This window comes from Hippopotamus amphibius, chromosome 17, assembly GCF_030028045.1.
Source record: "Hippopotamus amphibius kiboko isolate mHipAmp2 chromosome 17, mHipAmp2.hap2, whole genome shotgun sequence".
NCBI classification, from domain to species: domain Eukaryota; kingdom Metazoa; phylum Chordata; class Mammalia; order Artiodactyla; family Hippopotamidae; genus Hippopotamus; species Hippopotamus amphibius.
In genome coordinates, this window is record NC_080202.1 from 56,730,257 (window position 1) to 56,757,520 (window position 27,264).

General features: G+C 54.6%; 1 protein-coding gene and 1 non-coding gene across 18 annotated transcripts; both read left to right on the forward strand.

The window, feature by feature from the left end:
* The first annotated feature begins 1,121 nt into the window (after positions 1-1,121).
* Positions 1,122-26,600, forward strand: FBF1 (Fas binding factor 1). 17 transcript variants are annotated; one of them, XM_057715370.1, is made up of 31 exons: positions 1,122-1,280; positions 1,634-1,703; positions 2,224-2,307; positions 3,372-3,399; positions 4,370-4,405; positions 6,848-6,941; positions 7,580-7,640; positions 8,185-8,235; positions 9,993-10,134; positions 10,666-10,743; positions 11,305-11,424; positions 11,752-11,890; positions 12,010-12,143; positions 12,746-12,845; positions 13,103-13,552; positions 14,885-14,983; positions 15,314-15,402; positions 15,585-15,643; positions 16,499-16,654; positions 16,859-16,959; positions 17,086-17,292; positions 18,000-18,107; positions 18,191-18,330; positions 18,415-18,533; positions 19,724-19,846; positions 19,948-20,133; positions 20,573-20,749; positions 20,830-20,967; positions 21,085-21,202; positions 21,927-22,036; positions 22,619-26,600. In XM_057715370.1, the coding sequence occupies exons 3-31, from the start codon at positions 2,305-2,307 to the stop codon at positions 22,700-22,702; spliced, it is 3,450 nt and encodes a 1,149-aa protein (XP_057571353.1). In that variant the 5' UTR covers positions 1,122-1,280; positions 1,634-1,703; positions 2,224-2,304; the 3' UTR covers positions 22,703-26,600. The 17 variants fall into 17 exon arrangements, 14 of the variants coding, with proteins under 14 accessions (XP_057571353.1, XP_057571351.1, XP_057571352.1 ...); XM_057715368.1 differs by having other exon boundaries at positions 4,370-4,411; positions 22,619-26,599; XM_057715369.1 differs by having other exon boundaries at positions 4,370-4,411; positions 13,106-13,552; positions 22,619-26,599.
* On the forward strand, positions 18,868-18,973 carry LOC130841075 (U6 spliceosomal RNA). Its single transcript, XR_009050118.1, has one exon. It is a non-coding gene; the product is annotated as a U6 spliceosomal RNA (small nuclear RNA).
* Positions 26,601-27,264: the final 664 nt, after the last annotated feature.

A 27,264-nucleotide genomic window follows, 5' to 3' on the forward strand; every position in this document is an offset into this window, starting at 1 on the left:
TTATCTCGGGAAGATTGTGAAAAATTAGGAGTAATTTTAAGAATTCCAAACCAAAATAGTTTTGCCACATTACTGTCCACTGTTTCACAGATTAGGTAACAAATATGTGATCTTCCGCATAATATTCCAACTGATGATTGCTACTTTGTAAACCATTTTATTTCCAGTTGCTATGGATTCAAGGAAATGACTTGTATCCTTTGGAGTGTATAATTACTTCAATACCTTTTTTTTTGTTGTTTGAGTTTGGTTCCTACCTGACAAGATGCGTTTAGCATGTATTGTTACCCATCCCTGACAGGAGGTGTCAATGAGGGTGGGAGTACGGAGAAGGCGCACGGGCACGGGTCCAAAGCGTGAGAATCATGGTTGCACAGGGGTGACCCCTCAGCTTTGCTGGGCCTGCGGATAAGCCAAACCACTAACCCCTTCTTCCTTTGTAAAACTGAAAAACCCGTCATAAAAATTGTAGTCAACACAAAAAGAGTTACTGCCTATTAGGTGATGATGTTGGATTTCATTCTGGCTTCACAGATTTGATTTTCATAATTGAAGAGGAAGGTCACAGCTACTTTCCTAAGCTTTGGGGTGTGAAATACATATTTATGTTTTCACCAGGTCAGTCTTCCACTCTTGACACATTTTTCATGCCCTCCACCTCTCCACGAGTCAGCCCTCGGAAGAGGGCTGGAAGAAGTTTATTTTTGGCTGCGCCACATAGAGGATCGTAGTTCCCCGACAGTGGATGGAACCCGTGTCCCCTGCAGTGGAAGCGCAGTCTTAACCACTGAACCGCCAGGGAAGTCCCTGGAACAAATTAGAGTGTTCGGTGTTGGAGCCCGGGCTCGGGCAGTTCTCCTGGGAGGCCGGGAGGAAGAACCTCTTTTGGCAAAGGGACGTTCAGGCAGCTCCTAGCAACGCGCCAAGCCGCAAACAGGCCAGTCACCAACTAACGGCCGCGGCGAGGCACTCTGGGAAATGTAGTTCATCTTGGCCCCCTCCCCCCCCCCAGCTTCCTTTGGCTCCGGCAGATGAGCGAGCCTAAGACTACAACCCCCAGGATGCTTCGCGCCTCGCCTTTCTTCCGGAGGCCGGGCGACGGAGAGATTGGCGTACGCGAGACTCCGAAGCGGGAGTCCTGGCTGAGCAGGGCTAGAGTGAAGCCTGGACCAGCGGCTATGTCTGGGACACGTCCCAGCGGCTGCGCCTCCGAGGGGAATGGCGCGTAACCGGGGGGATTTCAGGGGCTGGAAGGATCGTAGGCTGCGCTCAGGATCGAGGTGGGCTGGGCGCGCGGAGGGGGTGACGCGGGAGGGGCGCAGTCCCGGAACCGAGGGGGTGACTCCAGGAGGGCCCTAGCTAAGGGGCGGGCTCGGGATCTTAAAATGCCTGGCACGAAGCTGGCTGAGCAGATGCGATGGCGCGATGGTCCTTTTGTCCCTGAGGCCTTTCCAAGCCTCCCTTAGAAATTCCCACTGCCTGGGAGGCTGGGAGAGAGGATCGCTAGGAGATGGCAGGCGCCGCTGGATGTGATATGAGACAAAACGTGTTGAGACTTGTAGGTCGTGGAACATTGCATTACAGAGAAAGAGAAACCCCTGTACAGTAACCCCACGTAAACTTTGCATTCTAGTAACAGGACAGGCCGACAAGAGAACTAGAGATGCCGGCCTCCGAATCCTTCCTTCCAAGCTGTGCCAAAGGTCAGTTTGGGTAACGTTGAGGAGGAGGTGGGAGAGGATGATAATTCTGGGGAAAACAGTTTTCTATTAATGAAGTCAGTTGGATTCACAGTTAGTGTGAAGGGAAAATTTTCCACCGACAGTGAAAATACTAGCAAGGAGTAAGCAGCATTCACAGCCGCTCTTTGTGCTGCATGCTGCCTGGAGAGTAGTCATTGGTGTTGCCTGGGAAGGTATATTGACCTTAGTGCCAGGCACCAACCTCCTTTCTGAGATGGGTACTTGCCGTTTTGCGCATCCTCTTTCAGAGTAAGGGATGAGGAGCACTGCACTTTTTTTGAATCATCTCCAGGCCTCGAAAAGTTACCCAGAACACTTTGCTTCTCATCTGAATCGCTCCCCCTATAAGAAATTTTTAATTGATGGAAACAGGTTTTGACCTCTTGAATGGGTAAAGTGAGAGAAGGCTTGATCAACCTTGGCCTTAACCACTGTTAAAGCCAAATCATTTTTAAGGAACCACTTTAATTTTCTTCATTAGGGAGGATGTGCCTGATGGGCAGAATTCAAATGAGCTGGACAGCGCTGTGAAGGAGCTGCACACAGGCCCCAGAGCCTTGAGATGGTAGGCAGAATACAGAGTAGGTGTGTGGAAACGGGAGCCTGCCCTCACCCCTACTCCCACCTCCAAGCTCTTGACTGCATGATGTACTTTGGGGACTGGGTGGCCCCAAAGAAGAGTGATGGTTAAGAGCATTGATATCAAACTTTTTTTTTAATTTATTTTAATTAATTAATTTATTTATTTGGGTCTTCGTTGCTGTGCATGGGCTTTCTCTAGTTGCGGCAAGCAGGGATTACTCTTCATTGTGGTGTGTGGGCTTCTCATTGATGTGGCTTCTCTTGTTGTGGAGCACAGGCTCTAGGTGTGCAGGCTTCAGTAGTTGTGGCTCCCAGGCTCTAGATCACAGGCTCAGTAGTTGTGGCCCACGGGCTTAGTTGCTCCGCAGCATGTGGGGTCTTCCCGGACCAGGGATCAAACCTGTGTCCCCTGCATTGGCAGGCGGATTCTTAACCACTGCGCCACCAGGGAGGTCCCAATATCAAACTTCTTATTAATGGGACTTCCCTGGTGGTGCAGTGGTTAAGACTCTGCACTTCCAATGCAGGGGGCACAGGTTCCATCCCTGGTCCAGGGAACTAAGATCTCACATGCCCAGTGGTGTGGCCAAAAGAAACAAACAGAAAAACACAAAAAAGCTTCTTATTAAACAGTAAGCAAGCACCTCTTTTGAGCCTCTGAATGTCCATCTGAAAGCATTTTTACATGTCTGTCACTGATACTGACAAGTCAGGGGCATGGGATAGAGGAAAACTTTACATCCTGGCTGGCTGGGAGGGTTTGCGTGTAGTGTCTGGAAATCTGGCGGGGAAAGAGAGACTGCTGCCCACCCGATGGCACCTACAGTGGTGTCCACTGCTGGCTAGTGGGGGCCGTTTTCATGCTGTGAATGAGTCTATTCTCAGAAACTCTTAAGAAAACCATGAAAGGCATCTGTCTCTAAATGCCATTGGTGTTCCTTTTCCTCTGGTAACTTGGCAAAAGGCAGAACAATTCATTCTGCATTCTCAGTTTCAGTACACCTTCACTGTCTCATCTTGATAATGTGATTTGTTTTTCCCATTTAGGCACCAAAAACCAAGAAGGGATTGAGAGGTGAGTGGAGATTGAACATTGCCCTGAAGCCAAAAATAATTCTGGCATCTTGGGTCCACATAACTTAGACATGTCTGTCTGAATGTTCTCGGTGAGTCTTGCTGATTTCCCCATAATCCCATAGACAACTTTGGTTTCCCTAGGGAACTCCTATGCGGCCTCATTGGCCCTCAGGGTAATTCAGAAATAAACAACGGGTGGGGCTCTGGGAAAAGAATCCTATTGGATTCTGTATCCAGAAGTACACAGTTGGGGTTAAGGGTGGTAAAGACACTTAAGCTGGATTCGAGAACTAATTCAGGACTCACACTCCCCACGTGCTGCATCGGAAAGTGGCCAAGGAGATGTGTCTCCAAACGAGGTCTGGGGGGCGTCTCAGCTGGAAGGGTACAAGGAGGCTATTGGTATGAAAGAAGCTTGTATATGTGCCTAGAAATCCTGAACATTTTTCCCAAAGAAGCATCTGGGCTTTGTTCAGAGTCTGGAAGACTGGCTTGTTGGCCAGTGTGTCACGTAGGACGTAGGTTCTACGGAAAACCTTCCCCATCGTCGTTTGGGAAAGTTATTTTCGGTATCTTCCCTGGGGCCTTTCAACAAAGCATGGTGGGTTTTCGGGGTTTTTTTGGTTGTTGTTTTTTGTTGTTGTGGTTGTTGTGGTTGTTTGGGGATGGGGGTGGTTTTGGCCATGCTGCACAGCTTGCCGGATCTTAGTTCCCTGACCAGGGATTGAACCCAGGCCCTCAGCAGAGAAAGCATAGAGTCCTAACCACTGGACTGCCAGGGAATTCCTTCAACAAAGCATTGTGACTTGTTACCAGGAGTTAGAAAACATCTCACGGCCAGTGAAGAGGGAGCCAAGCCTAAGTCCCAGCCTCTGAGGGCTCTGAGGTCCTGGGATGAGGTCTCAAGACATGAGGCTTAAGGACCATCCCTTCCTCCCGAAGTCACAGTGGCCCCTTTTCTGTTCCAGGCTCCATCGATGATGTCCTTGGTGACCTCCTGGGAGGTGAGAGTAAGTGCTCCTTCCCCGGAATCCCCTGATTTACAGGCTTGCTCTTTTTTTTTTTTAAATTGAGATACAATTCACATAAAGTTCACTCTTTTAAAGTGTACAATTCAGTGATGTTCAGTATATTCACAAAGTTGTGCAACCATCACCACAGTCGAATTCCAGAACATTTTTATCGCCCCATAAAGAAACTCAATACCTATAGAAAAATGGTACAAATCAACCGGTTTGCAAGGCAGAAATAGAGACACAGATGTAGAGAACAAACATATGGACACGAAGGGCGGAAAGCAGGGGGAGTTGAGGGGGAATGAATTGGGAGATTGGGGTTGCCATATATACATTACTAATAAGAAAAAAATATCAAATTGCACACTTTAAATATATGCAGTTTACTGTATGTCAAAAAAAAAAAAGATCTTTGCCTGAGAGCACATCACCAGAAAGGAAGTTAAAAGAAAGCTTAGGAGGCCTGAATGTTAATTCATATAATGCTAAACACCTTATGTTTCTATCATGTTTCCTACATTTCAAAGCATGTTCACATATTTTCTACTTTACCTTGTTTTCTCACATCTCTGTCACTGGCTCATGAGATTTTATCTTTTTTTTTTTTTTTGGCACACGGGCTTAGTTGCTCCGCGGCATGTGGGATATTCCTGGAGCAGGGATCAAACCCGTGTCCCCTGCATTGGCAAGCGGATTCTTAACCACTGCGCCACCTAGGAAGCCCCGGCTCATGAGATTTTAATGTCCTCTTTAGAAAAATATCTCCAATTGTTTATGAAACTTAAGAGCAGAAATTTCATAACTTAGTATTTTTATTTTTTAATCTGTACTCATATGTGAATATTAAGATGAAGATTGTTATGGACTGAATTTTGTCCCCCCAAGATGCATACCTAGAAGTCCTAGTCCACATGCAGCTGTATTTGGAGATAGGGCCTTTATGGAGGTAATCAAGGCTAAATTAGGTCATAAGCATGGCAACTTAATCCAATACGACTGGTGTCCGTATAAGAAGAGAGAGAGATGCCAGGGATGTGTACGAACAGAGGAAACATCATGTGAGAACACAGCAAGATGGCTGCAAGCCAAGGGAAGAGGCCTCGTGAGAAACCAAGGCTGCTGACACCTTGATCTTGGACTTCCAGCCTCCAAAACTGCAAGAAGCAAAATTCTGTTTTTTAAGCCATTCTATAGTATTTTCTTATGGCAGCCCTAGGAGATTAATACAAAGATATTAAGTTTAAAAAGAAAAAAGAGAAAGAAACAATACGGTTAGCAGTCACACCTCGTTCTCCCCTCCCCCACCCCCAGGCAACCACTTATTTAACTTTCTTTTCTCTCTGGATTTGCCTAGTCTGGACATTTTATATAAAATGGAATCATACAGTATGAGGCTTTTGCATCTGCCTTCTTTCACTTTCCATGATGTTTTTGAGGTTCGTCCACACTAGCATTCCTCTCTTCATTCCTTTCCATGGCTGGACAATATTCCATTGCACGATTTACCTCATTTTGTTTGGCCATTCATCAGTTGATGGGGCTTTGGGTTGTCTCCACATTTCGGCGAGGCTGTTATTGCTGTTATGAACACCCATGTACAAGTTTTTGTGTGGGCCTGTGTGTTCAGTTCTTGTGGGTGTAAACTTAGGAGTTGAATTACTGGACTATATGGTAACTCTATGTTTAACTTTTTGAGGACCCGCCCAACTATTTTCCACAGCAAGTGTACCATTTTACATTCCCACCAGCAGTGTAAGAGAGTTGAGTTTCTCCACGTCCTTGTCAATACTTGTTATTTTCTTTCTGATCGTAGCCATCTTAATGGATCTACAGTTGCATCTCGTGATTTCAATGGGCATTTCCTTAATGACTAATGATGTTGAACATCGTTGCATGTGTTTCCTGGCCATTTATCTCTGTGGAGAAAGGTCTCCTCAGATCCTTGCTCTGTTTTTAGATTGGTCATTTGTCTTTTTATCGTTGAGTTGTAAGAGTTCTTTCTCTATTCTGGACATTAGTTCCTTACCCTGTGTGTCCGTGTCTGCTGCACTGAGAAGCAGGGCTTCAGGGTCATGTAAAGCTCCCAGGAACAGCAAGGCTGAGGTTTCCCCCACCTGGCCCAGAAGAACCCACAAAGCACAAGCCCATGGACGATGGGAGTACCTTGTTGTTGCTGCGTCTCCATGGGCTGGGGCTCGGGTGGTGTGGGGGTAGCCTCTTCATTTGGCACCAGATGGGTTGGTTGGGAAAGATACTGCTCCCTCCCCCATTCAGGTTTTTAAGGGACCTGCCTACGGGGCCAGTGTCCTGCCTCCACAAAGGCCCTTTTGCAGTAGAAAGGTGTGGGAGGCAGCTTGGTGGGGAACTTGCAGTCCTTTTCATCTTGACTCGCATTCTCTGTGACTGAATCACATCTTTTTTTTTTTCTAGCGACACCGCCTGAGAAGCCTGTTAAACTAGCTTCACGTGCCAGAGACGCCACAGGTGCCGCTCAGGCGCTCCCGGCCTCAAGGGCTAGAACAGAGTGAGCACACGGGACTGGCCTGGGCACCCAAGCCCCACTTCAGGCCAAATGCTTCTGCCCCCCCCCACCCCCCCACTTTCCACGCACCACGGACCCCTCGCTTGTGGTGCCACCACCTCCCAGTCCCCCCGGCAGCCAAGTCCTGGGCAGTGGAGGAGCCTAGAGGAGTGAGTGGGAAAGGAACTCAACTGGCGGTTGGAGGTTCTGGCTTCTAGTCCTGCATCGGTCACTTACTGTGTGACAATGCCTGAACCTCTCTGAGCCTCAGTTTTCTTACCCTCAGAATAAGAGGATTGGCCTAGACGGGTGCCTCTCAGATTGTGTTTGTTCTTCTGAGCTTCTCCTGACAGTTGCGAAACAGGGAGGCGCTTTGTGAGCTCTCTGCCCTCCACCTTCATTTTAGCCCAAGCAGTTGTGTTTTTCTCTCTTACCTGTTGTTTTAAAGGGGCTCTACTGCTTTAAAAAAGTTAAAAATCACTGCATTAGGTGGCTTCTGAAATTTCTTTCAGCAGCTCTGTTCTTCCAGAGAAGAGTCTATCCAGGCACACTTGGACTCTTGAAACCACCTCTCCTTTCTTAGAATCTTCTAGCGCCCTGGGGGCCATTCGTGGGTGGGTGCTGACTCTGCCGCTTTGCAGGTCCCTCCTGGAAGATGATGCCTTCAGCACCAGGGCAGGCCTGGCAGGAGCTGATGCTGAGGTGAGCCGTTCCCTGCTCCTCACTGACTCTGCTTATCCCCAGAGACAGATGGGTATTGTGGCCAAGGGGCTGCCCACAGAAAGTTTACAAGTCCCTGCAAAGTCAGTTTGTTCTTAAACAAAACAGTCCCGGAGGGCTGCCTAGTGGACCCAAGGCAACATCCTTTTCTTTCCTACCAGTGAGATGAGCTAGAAAGTAGAGCTCCGAGCAACTGCTGGAGGCTCGGACTTTGCCCCTTCTAACTGGGCTTCCCATAATAAACTGCATGCTGTCCAATCACGTGGATGGAAAGCAGCCTAATTTGAGTCCTTTGATGGCCGTGGACTTCCTGTTGGGAGGACCAGAAAGTGGCAGCGCTTTCTGGGGGTCCACAAATGGGCAGGCTTGACTTCATACAATACCCGGGCCCCAAGTAAGGGCAGGACCCTCCAATTTATGCCCCCCGACCCAGCTCTGCTCCTGCCCTAACAGGAGCATAGGCAACAAGGGTCCTGAGTATTGTTGGGCCTCGACTAGCATGCATCCTTACCCTCCTGTCGTGTAGGTTTCAGACATCTCCGATGCAGACCCACAGGCTCTGCTTCAGGCCATGAAGGTAAGGAAACAGCTTGACAGTTCAGGGAGCCGGGCAGATGCGGTGGGATACTATTTTGTGGCAAGCCTTCATTCTCGCTCTCATTTCTTCCTTCACCACTTGTGCTTCTGAGCCCGTCCTCATGCAGGAGTGGCGTGCGTTCAGGCACTGCTGCCCTCCCTGCCCCTGTGGGTATAAATCACTTTCCCTGGTTTGTGGAGAGTTGCCCACCTGGAGATGCCGTCACATCACAGGCCTCTGGTGAAATGGGGCTGCCTCTCCCCTGGGGAAAGGGGGAAACTATCTCCCCTAAATCTTGTTCTCGACCTTTGTCCAGATTTCTCTTCACACCCCCTGCCAAGTCCCCTTCAGTACAGCTGTTCCTCTCATCAGCTTAAGGCCCAAGCCAACCTTTGCAATGGAATTTTAAGACATAAATTCTGAACATAAGCACCATCTCACGGGGCTCGGGTGGCCTGACTGGGGTCTACAACCTCGAGTCGCCCTGTGTTCTCCCTCCCTTTCCGTCCAGCAGAGCCCTCCCTCCTGACCTCTGCCTTACGTCCCTTCTGGTGAACCCTTGCTGCCAGCAGCCAGGACTGAGCACTTGCTTTCAACCCTGTGGGGCCCTGAAGAGTTGGGGTCTGTTTCCTTCTTAACTCCGGAATCAGCTTCTTTCACCTCAGCTTGAAATGGCTCCTCCCCACGGCCAGGCTGCTGGGACCCCTGGGCGAGACCCTCGAGTCCTCTGAGTAGTTGACGGTGATGGCTCTGAGTCTCTCGTTCCAGAACCGCAAGCGGAACCCTCCACCCGCTCTGCTTCCCTTTGGTTCCATTATCTTTCCTAACACCTTTTTGCTGAATAGTTTTCTCTTGCTTCCTTTGTTTCCTCACATTTCTGCCCTTGGAGTGCCAACAGCCCTTATTAAAATCGTCATGTGGCCAGTCTGTACCAGGGGCTTGTGGTGACGAGGGGGTCCCCGACCGCCTTCCTCTCCTGGCTTGGTTATGGTGGTTTTTAATGCCCTCACCATAGACATGCATTGGCCCGGAAGAGTATTCTCATATCTCTGCCTCTATTGGCTGTTTGCTTCCCTTGGCCCAGGCCAGCTAAGGAATCCAGATCAAAAATAAATTTTTTGAAAGGCTTTGTATTTTGCAGGCCTCTTCATGCCTTTTTTGGGCCGGGGGGGGTGTGGGGGGGGCGAAGCTGTATCTTAGTTCTCTGACCAGGGATGGAACCCGGGCCCCCTGCAGTGGGAGCATGGAGTCCTAACCACTGGACCACCAGGGAAGTCCCGAGATCAAATTTTTGTTGACTTTGGGCAAAGAGGTTATCTTCTTGCCTCAGGTTCCTTCTCACTGCCCAGCGGTCGTCCCCTGGGGAGTCTTAAACTCCAGGATCCTGCAGTTTTGTTTCGACTGCACACGGCCTCGATATTTCCTCAATAAGCCTTTGTGAGAAGCTGCTGAAAGCAGGTTTTAGGCACTCTCTCATTCTAGCATCGAGGCGGCAGCTGCTCGTGAGGGCCGGTGGGAGTATCAACCTGAGACCTTTCAGCTTACCTGAGACCGACCGTGTGGAGTCTTTGGACTTCGGCCCTGCCTCTGTCCTTGTTCTGTGACCCTGTTGGGGTCAGTCCCCCACCCCAAGTCCCCGTTTGTTCCATATGGAAGTGGGAGGCAACACCCTCACCAGGCTGCCTAGAGCGTGGGGGTGTCCAGCACCCACCAGTTGAGCACCTGTAGGGGTTCCGCCCTCCTTCCTGCTTTTCCAGGACCTGGATGAAATGGATGCTGACCTCTTAGGTCTGAAGAAGTCTAATCTGGCCTCAAGCAGAAGGTCTGCAAAGGGTTCTGGGAAAGAAGAGCAGCCTAGTCCTCTTAAACCTGCTGGTGTGTCAACAGCCCATGAGAAAGGTGAGTGGGAGATAGGTCCTAGAATCAAGGGAGACTTGGGGGATGTGGGAGGTGCTCAGAGGGAAGCTCTCAGCGCAGGGGGCTTCCCTGCCTGGGGTGGAGAGGCCAGGGGCTCATGTGTGCGTGTGTGTTGGAGTGATTATGGTGGTGGGTGGGGGAGACCGGTTGAGCATCCCCCCTTCCTAGGGCTCTTCCAGACCCTCTAAGTCCAACATAGCAGCTCCTGGAAAAACCATTTGAGTTAAATTGGAGAATTCTATGGTAGCCTGTGCATTTCCCAAACCTGTGTCCCTGTTTGGAGCAACTTGTGAATAGCGGGCCGGAGGTAGCTTCCAGACCGCATTTCCTGGCCAAAAGCCTGTTTGAGAACAGGGGAGATGTAGACCCATCCCATGGCTCTGTCCATGGCCCCAAGCCTTCAGCCACCAGGAAGAAGTGCGCCCCAGCCCAGTGGTCCCAGTCATGGTGTGGCAGAACGTAGGCCAGGAGAGACCCAGCCCTGTGACCTCACCGTCTCTTTGCTCCCTGCAGGAGATGCCATTCCCACCAAAAAGCTACCTCCCTCTCCCACCAGCTTTGGGCATCAGTACAGGAATTTCTCCTTTGAAGGTACTGCAGGCCCTGCAGTCACGCCTCTGGGACGCTTCAGTTTGGAGAGGGGAGCAGCCCGGGTAATGTTTGCCTGAGGCCAAGTCACTGTGTGGGTCAGATGAGGAGCAGACAGCTAGGGCCACTGATTTGGTTCCTTATGAATTCAAGGAGGGACTAATTATGTTCTACTGGCTGGGATATCTGGGGCATTTATTTGCAAGAACTTTGAAGCCAGGTGTCAAGCTTAAGACTTTATAAAGTGTGGGGGAAGTCCCTTTCCCTGCATGAATGCATGGATGTTATACTTCTCATGCCTTGGGGGCGTTCCCAGAAGGCTTTGGCAAACAATAGAGCCTGAGGCAGTCAGCCTGGAATGCAGGCCTGGGGCCTCTCTCCCTGGCCCAGCCTGATCTGTGTCTGAGACCCCCTAACCCAGGCCCCCCAGGTGCCGAGCGGCTTGTGTAGGTATCAGAGCAGCTAGAAACCCCAGTCGAGCGATAACTCCCCCGACGCAGCACAGCACTTGTTTTCCTGAACGAAGTGTACAGTCTTCCCTTTGCTTCCCCTTCCGGCCATGAGACTTGGAAGACCCATTGGCAGGACTTCTCTCTGATGGTGAGGAAGGAATCGCCAAGAAGCTGCCCGGGACAGAGAGTAAAACAGCTTCTGTGAAGAGCCCAGCCCCGGTCAGAGATCAAGGTGGGGTGGGCTTGTTACCCGTCCTGGGGCAGGTGCAGTTGCGTAACTGAACTTTCCGATGCAGAACCAGAGACCCCACCAGGCAGGGACCACAGGTCTCAGATCCTGGACCAAGAGGGTATCAGTCTCTGGGAACACGGGAGGGGGGGTGTGTGAGCCTGGGAGCGCGGCCGGGGGCGTCGGGTGCTGTGGGCAGACCAGACGCTGTCATACTCGCTGTTCCAACCAAAGGTCAGAGTTGCAGGGAAACGCCCCCGTCAGCCAGTTCAAACGTCACAGTTGCGCATCAGAAGGCTGTGGGCATTGTGCCCTCTGTCTGTCCCTTAGGGCCCTCTATGCCTGTAACTCCTGGGGACACTCCAATCCGAAAGAAAGAAGAGTTGCTCTTTGATGATGGCGACGACATCATGGCCACCCTGGGGTTTGGAGACAGCCCCAAAGCAGAGAGGCGGCACACGGGAGACCAGTAAGGGTCCCTGTGAGCGGAGAGTCCCTGTCTAGGGAAAAGCGAGAGGGAGGGTGCGTCGCATGCCCCCTAGGAGCCCCTCGTGTTCACATGTACCTGCCCCGTGTCCCATCCCACAGGGAAGGGCCCCTCCCTGCCCGCTCCAAGCTGGATGAGCTGCTGGGTCGGGGCACTGCCGCCAAATTCCTGGCCCGCCCGGGCACTGGGGAGCACAGGGAGTTCAAACTGGACAAGAAGTACCCGCGCCCACAGGGTGAGGAAGCTTGTGGGGCGGGGGAGGGGGGAGGGAGTGGACCCCCAGAGCAGGTTTTTACCACAAGCGATAATAAGAAATAAGCTTTACATCATGGTACACACAAATTATGATTCACGTTTATAACGGAGACGAAAGTATGAGGAAATAACAACCACCATGTTCAGTACTCTGTTTTTATTTATATGCTCTTTGACTAATAAATACATTGGTTGCAACTCATTAAATTAGTATCTGGACCTGCTGCTAGGCAGCAGCTCGCAGTTTGGAGAACACTGCTCTGGCCCAGCATTCCTCTGTTCAGAGCACCAGCCCACGGGCCACCTGCTGACATTCATTCTTGTGAGGTGCGCAGCTCCCGGGCCTCACCTGTGGGGGGTCGGGGGCACTTCTAACAGCTCCTGAATGATGCTCTGTACGCTGGAGCCTGAGGTGTTGACAGACACTCAGCCACTCACCCGGCTTCCTCCAAGTCAGCTTCCCCATCCCTCGTCTTAACCTGTCAAGCTGCCAGTTCAGCTTTTCTCAAGCAAAGCATTCTGCAGCTACAGAAGAAGAGTTTGACTCCCCCTGCTCTAGATCACAGGTTCCTTCATTCGCAGACAGAGAAGACACTTGGGGTGATGAGGACGTCACCTTTGGGGCCTATCAGCCTACTGTGGGCTCCTCTGAGGGCCGGCCGTCCCGCCGGCAGTCCGTCAGGTAAGCGGGGCCTGCGAGGAGCTTGGCTTTGCAGACGGATTGCCCGCTGAGAAAGCGGGCGGAATCCAAGACGTCTGTTTCATGGTGTTCTAGGGACAGCACTCAGCTGGCTGAGGCTCTGGCTGTGCAGGGCCCTGGGCACCGTGACTCCTTAGTGTGGGTCCCATAGTCACCCCAGCAGTGGAGGGAAAGGCCCGTCGGGGCTCTTGGGACGGGCTGCTTGCCCTGCCTTAGAGAGCCTCTTCTCTGTCTTGAAGTAGGTTCTTAGAAGGCGGCACAGACCCCAGGGGAGAACCGGGCTCCAGACAGAGCACCCCAGCGGCCTCCAGCCCCACCCAGCCCAGGAAGGGAGGCGCCGACTGGCTCGGTCTCAAGGACGACGGCTTGGACCTGCTCCCTCCCTCCCCGACCAGGGAGGCTTCCAGGGGACCCCCTCCCACCAGCCAGCATTCTGCCCCCAGCCGCCACTCTGCCCAAGGCGGGCTGCCCTCCTCCTTGGGGGCAAAGCCACCAACCAAGGGTACCGGTTCCCCCGCCAAAGGCAGCCAGGCTTCCCAACCAGGAGCATCTGAGGAGAAGGAGGAGGAAGACTGGCTGAGCCACGCCCTGTCTCAGAAGAAGTCCCAAGGTCTGGCCAGAGAGGCGCGCGCTGCAGTCTCAAAGGGCCAGCACACTGTGGGGGCAGCAGGCCGGCCCCCTTCCGGCAGGTAGAAACGTGGGCTCCTGTCTCTCTTTCTTTTTTTAAAAAAAAATATTTGTGTATTTGTCTGCGCCGGGTCTTAGTTGCGGCACACGGGATGTTTTTTAGCTGTGGCGTGTGAACTCTCAGTTGCGGCATGCAGATCCAGTTCCTGGATCGAACCCAGGCCCTCGGCATTGGGAGTGCGGAGTCTTAGCCAGTGCACCACCAGGGAAGTCCCAGGGCGGCTATCTCTAGTAGAGGGAGGACCTTGCCACCTCGGTGCCTCAGCTGGGAGCTCCCATAGTGCGCCTCCGTGCAGAGAGCTGCCCCTTGGCCGTGCTTCTCCCCCTGCTTGGGCGCTGGCTGCCCCGCTTTGCCCAGGTGAAAACCCGAGGGAGCTGAGGGGCTGCCGACACCCACACCCTGACTGCCATGGGGACAGGTGCTGACCGGATCGGGCAGGAGACCAGGGGTGCCCTTACGGCAGACACACAGCTGTCCCGGTGCCTCTGAGCAGGGGCTCTGCCCACAGTGCCCTCGGGCTGGAGGGATGCCCAGCGTCCAGTTGCTCTGCTGACCGAGCTGGAGCAGGCAATGCGTGTGCGGGCTGAGATCCACTCATGCTCTCGGGGAGTGTTTGAGAAGACAGTGCTGCAAGGCAGTCCCCGAGGGGGCTGGCGAGGCCAGGACTGTCTAGAGGAAGCAGCAGGATGCAGAGGGGAGGGGAGGTGGGCGGTTGTGTGACAGGCCTGGGATGTCACCCAGCCCTGGGATTGGCATGAATGAGGAGGGCAGTTTGGACCTGGACCTGAAACCAAGGGGAAAGCTTCCTCACTGATCCCGAGAGCCAAGAAGCGAGGGAGAACAACAGACAGGAGAGGAGAGGAGCCCAAAGGGCACTGGGGCCAGCAGGACAGTGAGCAGGGCCTCAGTAGCAGTGGCGCAAGCTCCGTGGACCAGAGCACGGCCTTGGTGCCCGTAACAGACAATGGTCGTTCCTTAGACGTCATCAGGCGGTCGCCCCACTGAGCACTGAGGCCGGGACGGGGTGCGGAAGGCCAGGGGCGCTGACGTGGGTCCAAAGACTGGATGCTGGGCACAGGAGGAAGGCTGAGGGGAGGTGGGAAGAGGGGTGGCCGCACAGCTTCACGCGTGGGCTCTGTCCCAGCCCAGCTTCATCCAGCCTAACCCGGACCTTCTGCTGCCTTCACTTTTTTTTTTTTAAGAGCTTTTGTTGAGATATAATTGACATAACAGTAAACTGCATATATTTAGTGTACAATTTGATATGTTTTTCTTATTAGTAATGTATATGTGGCAATCCCCATCTCCCTCACTTCAACACTTACTTTCTCAGCCTGTCGGCTGCCAGCACCCAAGGGCTCGAGCCAGCAGCCCCTGGGGGGACCCCAGGAACAGCAACACAGAGACCACCCGCCCAGCCTGCCACCTTGGGGTACGTGTGTGTTGGGGCTGTGGGTGGGTGAGGCACGGCGGGGCAGCCCGGGCCCCCTTCCCTAGGATGGCAGGCAGCTGTGCTGGGCTCCACGTGGTCCGTGGGGTGTGCGGTATCCGAGACCGTGTACCAGGCCCACTGGGTAAGGGGACCTGAAACCAGGTCCCCATCCCTGCTTCCCGACTTTTTACTAAGACCTCACTCTTAGTAAACTGCCAGTCAGTAACTTGAACCTGACATTTTCCTTTCCTGCTAGGCCAACCCTCCCCTCCTCCCTGCGTCCTACACACAAGGCTGTTCACCTTGCCACCCCCATCGCTGTGTCCCCAGGTCCCCTGTGACTTGGAACCAGGCCGCCTTGGCCCTCCATGCAGGTGACCCCAAGAGGGCAACGGCCCCAGGAGACCGCTCTGGCACTGGTTTGTGTTCTGCTTTGTTGGGGGCTGGGGGTGGGGGGCGGTGTAACTGGGTAGAGGAGGGGCACTGAGAGCTTCCTTCGAGGGCCCCGGCAGACAAGTGAAGCTGGGTTCTCCCGAGCACACACCCAGACCACTGGGCCTTCCTGCGCCTCCTGCTCATTTCTGTGCTGTTGATTTTTCAGAGCCGGCAGTCGGTTTCCCAAGCTCCCAGGAACCCCCAGGGCTCTCTGTGCCTGTCCAGGTAGGAAGGGTGAACAAACAGGCGTAAGTTTCCAGCCCATGGAGCAGTTCTTATGTGCTCAGAGGCAACACCTGCCAAACCTGACAAACTGCCAGGAGGAATGCCTGGTGCTATCAGCTCCCCCGCGCCCCGGCCCCGGCCCTGCCCCCCAGCACTCCGCACCGGCACTCCCCACCGGCACCTTCCTTGCTGCTCCCAGGCAGGGCTGGGTGCTAATTTGCCAGCACCAGTAGGGAGTTGAGGCAGGGGCAGCTGGGAATGCTCCAGTCAGAAAGCAGGGCTGCAGGAGTCCTGATGCTCTGTCTAGAAAGCCTCCTCCATCCTTACTTGCCATCCTCCCACCACACCGCCTCTGTTTCCCAGGTGCGGCAGCACCTGTGACCCCCGGGCCTGAGGCCTAGCCCCACCAGAGCACCTCCCCGGTAACCCGGAAGTGCCTTTGAGATGGTGGGTGGTGGGCAGCTGTAGGAACCAGCTGTGGGAACCAGAGCAGCTCTCTACATTGGGACTTCAGGCCTGACAGAAAGGCCCAGGGTCATAACCTTTTGTATAGCTAAGACCCTGCTGGGACTCCGCTGTTTATCTAGGAATCTGGAACCCCTGCTGGGAGAATGTTGTCCCGAGGGAGGAAGGGAGACTCATTTTCCCCAACCAGACCCGAAAGGGGAGGGGCAGTGACCATATGTCTCTCCCAGGCCTCATCCTTGGCCTCTTGGTGTCACGACCTTGTCCCCATCTAGAGCCACAGGTCAGGCGCAGGGCCTGGGAGGTCCAGTGAGCGAGGGCCAGAGGTGGGTGAGCTCAGCTGAATCCCTGTCCCCTACCTAATGGGGAACATCCTTCCCCCACCTCCAGTCCCTGCTTCCAGAGTCCCTGGCCTGGAGCCTGCTGCCCAGCTCCGAATACCAGCAGCAGCTCCTGGCGGCACAGGCTCAGCTCCAGAGCGGCACTGCCGAGCTCCAGGCCAACCTGCTGCAGAGTCAGGCCCGGCTGGCAGAGCTCGAGGCCCAGGTGAGGGGCAGAGGGGCAGCTGGCTCCGGGGGGCAGGGCTGCAATGGCAGAGTGTCACGTGAGGGCTGGACAGCTTCCCCAGGTGGTCTGAGGGCCCCCCACCCCCGAACACACACACACACACACACACACACGCACACACACACACACACACGCACACACACACACACACACACACACCCTGTCCCTCCCGCCACCTGCCAGGTGCGGAAGCTGGAGCTGGAGCGGACACAGCACAAGCTGCTGCTGGAAAGTTTGCAGCAGCGGCACCAGGCAGACCTGGAGCTCATCGAGAGCGCCCACAGGTACCCCCGCTCCTCCCGCCTGGACTTCCCGTGGCTCAAGGCCGGCCCCAGCTCCTGCACTCCAAGAGGCCCTTCGGGTGGCCGCCCTCCCCTTCTGAGCCCCACGATTGAGTGTTCTCTTGGCAGGAGTCGAGTCAAGGTGCTAGAAACATCATACCAGCAACGGGAAGAGCGGCTGCGGAGAGAGAACGAGGAGCTGTCCGCCCAGTATCTGTCGCACTGCCAGGAGGCCGAGCAGGCCCGCTCTGAGCTCACAGCCCAGCACCAGCGGCGCTTGGCAGCCGCCACGCAGGAAAAGGACCAGGAAATGGAGCGGCTCCGGGAGCTGCAGCGGTGAGAGCGAGGCCCGGGGCAGGCAGGCAGGGGGGCTGGCTTCAAGGGTGGCTGGAGGAAGCCAATTGCCATGAGACCCCCAAGTCGTGGGCTCAGCAGCCTCTGAACCAAGGCTTGACCCCTTCCCTCCTAGGTGAGGACCGAGGCTGAGCTCACTGACCCATCACCCCCACCCCCGCAGTAGGGACCCACGACTTCTGCAGAGCGGGGAGGGCGTACCGGCAGGGCCCGAGGTCACTGGCCGTTCGGGCTGGGCCCGGCAGCAGCAGGCGACCCCAGCACAGGTCAGCCGACTCCCTGGCCAGACCTCTCAAATCTAGTGACTAGATCAGCCCTGGAAAAGGTCGTACCTGGTGCGTTGGTCTGGTTGCCTTTCTAGAAGAGAGCAAAACGAAGAAAAGGCACGTGAGAGAGCTGGCCGATGGGGGCAGGGCAGGCCTTTGTACATGGCTCACATTGGCCAGAGATGAAAGGGTTGTCAGCACATCTGTCAAAGTGTCCTTTGCAAGATAACAAGGAACCTGACCCCCAGAGAGTGGATGTGGCATTGAGGCAGCAACAGATAAGGCAGAGGAGCCAGGGAAACTGAGGCAGTGCCCAGAGGCAGGGAGGAGAGGCCCACAGAGCACGGGCCACCCAGAGGGACCCCTCTCCCATGCAGAGCTGCCCACAGTGTTCACTGCCCTGCCCGCCTGACCATCCCCCAGGGCCTCCATCCTGGAGATGCGCAAGGACCACGAGGAGCAGCTGCAGCGGCTGAAACTGCTGAAGGACCGGGAGATCGACGCCGTCACCAGCGCCACCTCCCACACGCGGTAGGCGCGCCGTCCAGGCCCTGCCCACCCCGAGGGGCAGGGCTGGAGTCCCCAGGCCTTCATGACCCGAGCCCCACCCCCAGGTCCCTGAATGGCATCATCGAGCAGATGGAGAAGTTCTCCAGCAGCCTGCACGAGCTGTCCTCCCGGGTGGAGGCCTCGCACCTCAGCACTGCCCAGGAGCGGGAGCTGGGCATCCGGCAGCGGGACGAGCAGCTCCGAGGTACTGCAGGCCGCGTATCCCTCCCGCCTCTCCCTGCTGGTGGGGAGGTGGGCGGGCAGTGAGCGCCCTGTGGGCCGCCCCCAGCCCTGCAGGAGAGGCTGAGCCGGCAGCAGCGGGACATGGAGGAAGAACGGAGCCAGCTCCAGGAGGTCATCGGGAAGATGGAGGCGCGCCTGAGCGAGCAGAGCCGGCTGCTGGAGCAGGTGGGGCCCGTCCTCCTGCCGCAGGACCTGCCTCCCCACCCCCGGGCACCCAGGAGATGGCAGCTGTACTCTAACCTTGCCTCCTCGGCCTCAAGACTTTCCTCTGGAATGTCTGTCTTGTCCCTTCCTGCCTCTGCAGGGACTCCCACCTCCCTAACCTCCAGAAGTGCCCCAGGCCCACCCTGTGCAGCCCCTACCTGCTCATCACGGATGCCTGTGACTTTGGGAGAAAATGCTCTTGCTTTCTGAGCTGTAACAGATAATGTTTTTAAACTCCCTTTGTATCTTCCATATATAAGAGCAAGCTTTATTCTTTAAAAAATAATGCCTTTTCGTGCTTGTTTCAGCAGCACGTGTACTAAAATTGGAACAACACGGAGAAGATTAGCGTGGCCCTGTGCTAGGGTGACAGGCACATTCATGCAGTGTTCTGTGTTTTAATAAGTGTGCTAAAACAATGGACTGTACTTATGAAGAAACTCAAATTGACCCCTACCTTTTGCCAAACAAAAAAGCAATTCCTGATGGAACTGATCCAATAAATATTTGATGAATTCGGAAATAATAATAATAATACCTTTTCTTTTTTTGTACAAGGTTATAAGATGATACATTTCACTGAAGAAATTAAAATAACAGGCAACAATAAAGAAAATAAAAATTACCCACTGGCCAGAGATAGCCACTGATGACATCACATATATCCTGTAGACACATCAGTATGTAGACATAGATGTTTTTATATGCTGAACCATATTTATTCAGCCCTTCACCTGGTGCTTTATTAAGTGCCTTGTGTGTGCCCCGAGTCCCCTGGCATACGGTGTCACGCCCACCCTGGTGTTCTTTGCCTGTGGGATGACAGGAGGCAGGCAGGCAGTGCCTAGTTGGAGGTTCAGGGAGCAGGGATACTGCTGTTCTTTGGCCCTCCGGAGTCACTCGGTGCCTCTCTCAGCAGCGGTTCCTGAGCCATTAGCCTCAGCACAGTTAATCCCAGAGGCTGGGCCCTGGTAGGCCTCAGGCTCCTTCCCATTTTCACCACTCAGGAAAGGAGCTGTTTGTGGCACAGCGTGGGAGAAGCCAGATGGGGGCGGTTTGCACAGCTCCCCAGGGCACATTCAGGCTTGACTGGGGGCAGGCGGAGCGTCCAGGGGCACAAGCTCTCAGCCGTGACCCTGCCCGTCCCGCAGGAACGCTGGCGGGTCAACGCCGAGCAGTCCAAGGCCGCGTCCACGCAGCGCGCTCTGGAGGAGCAGAAGAAGGTCATGGTCCAGCAGATCTCCATGGAGCGGGAGGAGCTGGAGAGGGCCAAGGTGAGTCCAGCCACACAGCATTCAGCTCTGTCCCTGCCACTACGCCCAGGGATGCTTGTGCCCAGGGATGCTCACCCTGTGCCCCCGTGCCCTCGCCGCAGAGCGCCTTGCTGGAGGAGCAAAAGTCCGTCATGCACAAGTGCGGGGAGGAGCGGCGGCGCCTGGCGGCCGAGTGGGCCGAGTTCTTTGCACAGCAGAAGCTGAGTAAGGAGCGGGCCGAGCGCGAGGCGGAGCGGGCGCTGCAGGTGGACACCCAGCGGGAGGGCACCCTCATCAGCCTCGCCAAGGTAGGACCCAGAGCCTCCCGGGCCGCGGGGAGCCGGGCAGCCCTGCCCTCCCCTCCCCCCCCAGGGGAGTGGCCTCACCGTCCGCTGCACCAGACAGGATGTGTCAGCTTAGCAAAGAGCACAGTGGTGGTAAGAGTACGGGAATTACAACAGCAGTAATCATGCTAGCTACTTCCTTTTATTGTATTATCGTAGGTACTTCATACATATTCACTCATTTAATTCTCATCACCTTCCCGTGACTTAGATATTCTAGAAATGAGGAAACGGATTCAGAGACGTTGAGCCTGGGAACGAGGGGCTGCACTAGGGCTTGGCCCCAGGTCTCGCACCACGTCCTCCCAGAGTCAGGCCCGAGCACCGAGGCAGGGCAGCCAGCGGGTCCTCGCAACTGTGAGCAGAGCCCGGTTCACCTGCAGCGAGGCTTTGCCGTCTCCAGGAGCAGGCAGAGCTGAAGATCAGGGCAAGTGAGCTGCGGGCCAGAGAGGAGCAGCTGGCGGCCGAGAGGGAGGCTCTAGAGCGGGAGCGGCAGGAGCTGCGGCTGGAGAAGGAGAGGCTCAGCGCCGCCGCCCAGCGCATCAGGCTGCGTGCGGAGGAGGTGGAGAGCATGAGCCAGGTGCCCAGAGGCTCAGCCCCGGGGGGCGGGCACTGCACCCACCCCAGCCGGCCCAGCTGACCCAGGCGGCCTCCCCGCAGGTGGCCTCGCAGAAGTATGAGGAGGGGGAGCGGGCGCTGCGCGAGGCCCGGCAGGTGCAGTCAGAGCAGCAGGCGCGGCTGCAGCAGGTGCAGCGGCAGCAGGAGCGGCTGCGGCAGCAGGAGCTGCACGTGCACCAGGCAAGGCTCCTCCGGGCTCGGCCCCCCCACCCCCACCCCCACCCCCCCGCCGGCTCCACCCGCCCCCCAGCCTTCAGCCCTCACAGCTGTGTCCTCTCTCTGGGGGGACGGGGACAGGAGCATCTGAGTCTGGCCCAGCAGCGGCTGCAGCTGGATCATGTCCGACAGGACCTGCCCTCCGGCCCCGCGGGGCTGTTCTCCAGGGCCCAGGGCCCGGCAGCCTCTGGCCTGAGTGGTAAGTGGCTCCAGGAGGATGGGCCATCGGCTCAGCCCGCCCCGTGGGCGGGGCAGTGCCGGCAACCTCCTGCCCACGCCTCCTGCGTGCTCAAGTTAGGGGGCAGCTGGGTTCTTTCTTTTTTTACACTAGTAATGCATATTAATTATAGAAAAAGAAGTCAGAAATAGAAGGAGGAAACTATTTTTTAAAATACTATCCTCAACCCCACTCTCTAGAGAGAACCACTTTAAACATTTTGGTGCATACCATTCTAGACTGTTGTGTGTATGTTTTTAAAAACAAAATTGAAATTGCATCGTATATTGTTTTGTACCATGATTTTTTTTTTCACTCAGAAGTATACAGATGGAACATGTTTTCACGTCAGTAAACATTTAACTCTTAATCAGCATAATTTTCCATTATGATGTTGTCCCATATTTTTACTGATTTGCTATTGAGTGATGTTTTTGTTGCTAAGATAACTAGCACTTCAGTGGAAATCTTTGCACATACATCTCTGCACCTTTGCCCAATTATTCCCTTGGATAAATTTTTAGAATTGGACTTAGCAGCCGAGATCCCCTGAGCGTTTTCAAAGGCTTTTGAGAGTTGGATGTGCCCGGAAGGTTGGTCCGGTTGCACCCACCCCCAGTGGTGAGGGCGCTGGGGAATAAGCTGTGGCTGTCCTGGTCTCCTACCCATGCTGCGGCCCCTGACTCCATCCTTCTCCCCTTTCTAGCCATCGTGGCTCCCACCCCTCCCAGTCCTCAGTGCAGCCAGCTGCCAGCCAGCCTGGGCTCCTCGCACCTCCATGCCAAGCTGGTGCTGCTGAAACACACAGCTGAGCAGGTGAGCTTCCCAGAGCAGAGGCCGCCCCGGCCCAGGCCCACCCGCTCCCCGTGGACTCAGTGCTCCTCATGTGCACAGTGGGGACAAGCAGCTCAGGCAGAGACAGGAGGGAGCACAGCCTGGCCCCAGGGAGGGCTGAGCCCCCCACCCGGAGGAGCGCAGCAGCACAGTGTGTAGAGGACAGGTCTCAGAGATGCTCCTGATGTCACTGGTGAAGCATTTCCAGGCTCTGTGCTACGCCTGCGAAGCTTTTGCCCTCCCACAGCCCTACAAGGCAGGTGATGTTATTTTCTCCAGTTTACAACAGGCTTAGAGGGATGAAGTCCTGTACTAACTACGGGCCCCGCCAGGAGCGAGAGCTAGTGTCTCACTCCCGTGCGCCCCCTCTTTCCCTGCCCCACCCCCGCGATTCCCAGAGCCAGGCTGAGCCAGAATGTCAGTGGGAGGGTCCCCCAGGGAGGGCTGCTTGGCTGGCACGCAGGGTCCCCCTCACTCTCAGCGCAGCAACCCAGCGTCCCGGTACACAGAAGCGGGTACAGGAGGGAACCAGAGGGTGACTGCTCACCCAGCTCTGCCTTTCAGGACCACGACTTCCTGGAGAACGAACAGTTCTTCCTGGAGACCCTGAAGAAAGCCTCCTACAACATGACATCCCATTCAGCCTGAAGGCCCCACTGCTTCCTGAGCAGAGGCCTCAGACCCTGGGTCTGTCCCACTGCCCACTGGCTGCCAGCTCCAAGCAGGGATGCCCAGGAGAGCCCTGCGATGCCCAGGGCCTGATTCCAGCTCTTCCTGTGGACGGGGTACCAGCGCATTCTTTCCGAGTGCTCCGCCTGCGGCGGAGGCAGGCAGGCGCCCCCGTGCCGCTCAGACTCGACAGAAGGCAGCAGCCCCTGGGGAGACGCGATGCTGAGGGCTTCTCAGCCCCACGACACTGTTAGTGATGGCTTTGCTTCTCCTGCCCCACAGACGTCTGGCTCAGGGTCTGGCTGGGCTCTGTGGACCCCTCGGCCCCTCAGCCCATAAAGGGTTTGGGGATCTTTTCGCCTGGGCCTCTTCTGGGGTGGGGGGGTCTTCTCGACCCCCTTGCCCAAGGAGCCTGCTGCCCTCCCTGCGAGGCCAGCAGAGAGAGCGTGTCCCCTAATGGGGACATAGAGTCGGGCCACACATTTTAAAGGGCCTTCTAGCCCCCTGGCTGGAGGGGCAGGGAGGGTGCCACGTCTGGCAGCTTTTACCTCACAGACGAGCATGCTCTGGGACTCAGCCAGCCCTTCCTGCTCTCAGGCTGGCACACAGAGCCCCCACCTCGTTCCCAGCTGCCGGGGCAACGGACTCGCTGGCACAGACACTGGCCTTATCGGCTTCTTCTAATGCTCTCCCGGGAGGCAGAGAGGGGGCTGCGGGTGACAGTGGGTTGTGGGGGAGGACAGAAGGCTTTTCTCCGTGCTGTTCACTTCCCACAAAACCACAGCTGGCGGGAATGAAGATGACAGAGCAAGAGCCCCCGCCCCGGAGGATACAGGGCACCGGGGACCGGGAGGGGCCGCACCCCGGCTACTGCCCCAGGTGGGAGGATTTGCTCCTCTCCACATGCGGGCAGTGGGTCAGAGCCAGCCAGAGGGGCGCCAGGAGAGGAGTGGGAGGATGGGTAGTTGTCTCCCTCAGACCCAAGGACTCAGCTAATAAAATCACAATTACCTCTACAGCGGCTTCTCTCACCTCCCACCAGAGGGAGCCGTCTGGGGGACAGGAAGGTGGGGGAGAGGGCAGTGCTGAGTGGGGCGTGAGCGGGCACAGGTGCACGTCTGCGTTTGCAGAACCGCTTTCAGAGGGCTCTCATGTTCATACAGCCTTCATCTTGGACCCACTCCCTTGCTATATTCTTTTTTTTTGGTGGGGGGGCCGCAAGGCTTGTGGGATCTTAATTCCCCAACCAGGGATTAAACCTGGGCCCTCAGTAGTGAAAGCTCTGAGTCCTAACCACTGGGCCAACAGGGAATTCCCTAAATTGCTATATGCTTAATGATTGGATTCTTAGAATTTTCCATGGTTCATCAGAGTTGGAACCTATTTCTTGGAAATGTTTGCTCTGTAGAGCTGTTATTTGCTGTAAAACTGGCCAGGGCTGGGACCCTCCAGCCCCGCACTCCGCTGGCTGGACCAGGCAGGAGAAGGGTGTGATTATCACCCGTACTTCACAGACGAAGGGACTGGGACTCAGAAGTTAAATAATCTGCCAAAGGTGACCCAGCAAATAGCAGAAGCTGGGTTTGAGTTCTGCTTGGACAGATTCCAAAGCCCCAGGCGCGCAGCCACTTCGCTGCTGCGCACAGCGCTTCTGTGAAGTAGCTCCCCAAGCTTCTGCTCGAGGTGGTACCCACACCAAGGAGGGAAGCAGCCGTGTCCCATGAGAAACCTTGCTGAAGCTTGGAATTCAATCCTCTCAGAATACACTTAGCAAATTCCACCTGTGTGAAGAGCCGGAGGGGGGGTCTAAGGTTGGGCACAGCCTGGGAGCAGCTGGCACTTAAGCAGTCACCTGACAGACATGTGGGTGATCACAGGCGTGTGCTGGGGGAGGGTGCACGGAGCCCCAGCAAGAATGAGTTTAGAATTAGGGGGCAGGCCGATGAGGCTCTGTATGCCTTTTTAAAATTTGGATTTTTATCTTCAGGCTAATGGGTATTCATTGAAGGGTTTTAAACAGGGTGAAAGCATATTTGCATTTTAGAAAACCTGTTGTGGCTGTGGGTGGAGAACAGACCGACTGGAGGGGGCAAGAGTAGGGACAGGGAAGCGGGCAGGAGGCTGCCTTGGCGTAGGGGAGACAGGGCAGCACTGCACCAGGCACGGCACTGGAGGACCCGGTGCCTGACATGCAGGCAGGGTCAGGAAGGAGGACGTGTCAAGGAAGACCCCCAGGTTTCTGCCTTGGACAACTGGGTGCCCACAGAAGAGCCAAGTAGAGACTTCCACGGGCACTTAGTTATGATGACACTTTACCCAGTGCCCCGGCAGTAAGGTGTGGCAGGTGGCTTACTCACCCCCTTTCCATTAACTTTCTCCCGGGCCACACACGGGAGGCGACTGCACACAGGAGCTATCTTACGTAACTGCTGACCTTTCTTTTTCCCTTCAAAATTATAAACAACTCTTCAAGGTCATATCTGAGATGTTCCGTGTAGAAAGAGAAATATTGGTGCAAAGTAAGGATGATAAAAGACAAAAGACGGTGGTGGGGCTAATACTTCCAGCTTCAAGAGTTATTCATGTTTATTGTTTGCTTCAAGTTGATAGAAGTGGGAATCCCTGCTAGGCCTTTCAAACAGTTAAATCCCAGCGAGCCCCACTCTTAGAGGGTTCCAGGACAGTGAGAGAACAGGAATGTTTTTCAAAAGTAAGCACTAATGGAGACATAGGGGCCATCTGATTGACCAGCAAGCCCTGTGCCTCTGCCCCTGGAGGTCCCATGAGTCTTCATTTCTAGAGGAGCAGGCTGGGGTGGGGGTGGGGTTAGAGGCCTGTAGAAGAGGATTCAGAAACAAGGAAAAGATAAAATAGCAAAGGAGGCCAGATTTAAACACACTCAGGACATTAAGAAGATAAGAACCCCTGTACTCCTCCCAGCCTGAAGCACCAAACCCGTCTGCTTACAGCCTTCAGCTCTGCTGTTCGATCAGCAGGATTTCACAGATCAATAAGCAATGATTCCTTAAGGGCTGGACTGGATCCTTCTGGCCTTAACATATAGCAGCTGTGCACTGATGGCCGAATTGGCAGTGAAGGTGAGTTTAGCTGTTTGGCGGCCGTTTATGAAAACCAAACTCAAGGTATGGCCACTTCCTGCTGAGACCCCTCACCCCATGTCAGTGTGAATGTGAGGGTCAAGCTTCTGCTAGTACCAGTGCAACTGAATGGGTCACCAGCCCTGGTTGGGACATCACAGAAGGGTCTAGGAGGTAGCCAAGCAATAGGGGGAAAGGTAAGGAGTGCAGGTCAAAAGTGACAGCATGTGCAAAGGTCCTGTGCCAGGGGGAGAAATGTGCTAAGTGAAAAATGTGAAACTGAATCCCTGTAAAACCATGTTCCCTTGCCGAGTTTACGATTCATCCCTCTAACCAAAACTTTATTCCCTTTCTTGTCCCCTCTAACCTCAATCCTGTGCTAACTGAACAGTAATCAACCCGAGTCAGATGACTAAAACTGCTGCTGTTGATAAAGTCGTTAATATACTAAAATTGCTATTACAGATATCACTGTTAACGGGCAAACTCAAGTTGTTTCTCCAGGGCCAGATGAGCTAACAGACCCCCAAGCCATGGACCACCGAGCCAGAGAGTCATAAACCAGAAACATCCTGATTCCCAAAACTTCGATTAAGAAACGTAGGGACTTCCCTGGCAATCCAGTGGTTGACTCCCCCTTCCAATGCAGGGGGTTAGGGTTCAATCCCTGGTTGGGGAGCTAAGATCCCATATGCCTTTCCATCAAAAAACCAAAACATAAAACAGAAGCAATATTGTAACAAATTCAATAAAGACTTAAAAAATGGTCTATATTAAAAAAATGTCAAAAGACGATGATTAACCCCAGCTTCTTTGTTCTTCCCCGTAAAAAAACAAAACAAAAACAAAAAGCCCCCGGAACTCAAAGACCAAGTTGGGGTGGATCTGAGGCTTGTCTCTCACCCCCTTCCTTGGTGCCCTGCAATAAGTCTACTTTGCTGCAAACCCACTATCAGAGTTTGCCTTTCTCCATCACAGGCACACAAGCCCTTTGCTGGGTTACAAAGGGTTAATGTCATGGAAGCATGAATTCCAGGACAGACCCGCCAGAGCAGAAGCGAGTCCAGATCACTTGGCGTACCAAGTTTTATTTTCTTAGAACTGGATCCCAAGAACACAGACCTGAAAAGGTCTAGGCAGAGGCAAAAAAAATTGGAGGTGATCAAAAGCTAACACATGGGACTTCCCTGGTGGCGTAGTGGTTAAGAAACCGCCTGCCAACACAGAGGACATGGGACCCTGGTCCAGGAAGATCCCACATGCTGCGGAGCAACTAAGCCCGTGCTCCACAACTACAGAGCTTGTGCTCTAGAGACCGTGAGCCACAACTACTGAAGCCCACGGGCTTGGAGACCGTGCTCCGCAAGAGAAGCCACTACAATGAGAAGCCCGCGCACCGCAAGGAAGAGTAGCCCCCACTTGCCACAACTGGAGAAAGTCGTG

Excerpts from the sequence above, each read along its gene's own strand:
- FBF1 (XM_057715368.1), top strand. Across the intron at positions 7,641-8,184 it reads TGGCAGGAGCTGATGCTGAG|GTTTCAGACATCTCCGATGC; the intron begins GTGAGCCGTTCC and ends CCTGTCGTGTAG. Across the intron at positions 10,135-10,665 it reads GTCAACAGCCCATGAGAAAG|GAGATGCCATTCCCACCAAA; the intron begins GTGAGTGGGAGA and ends TGCTCCCTGCAG.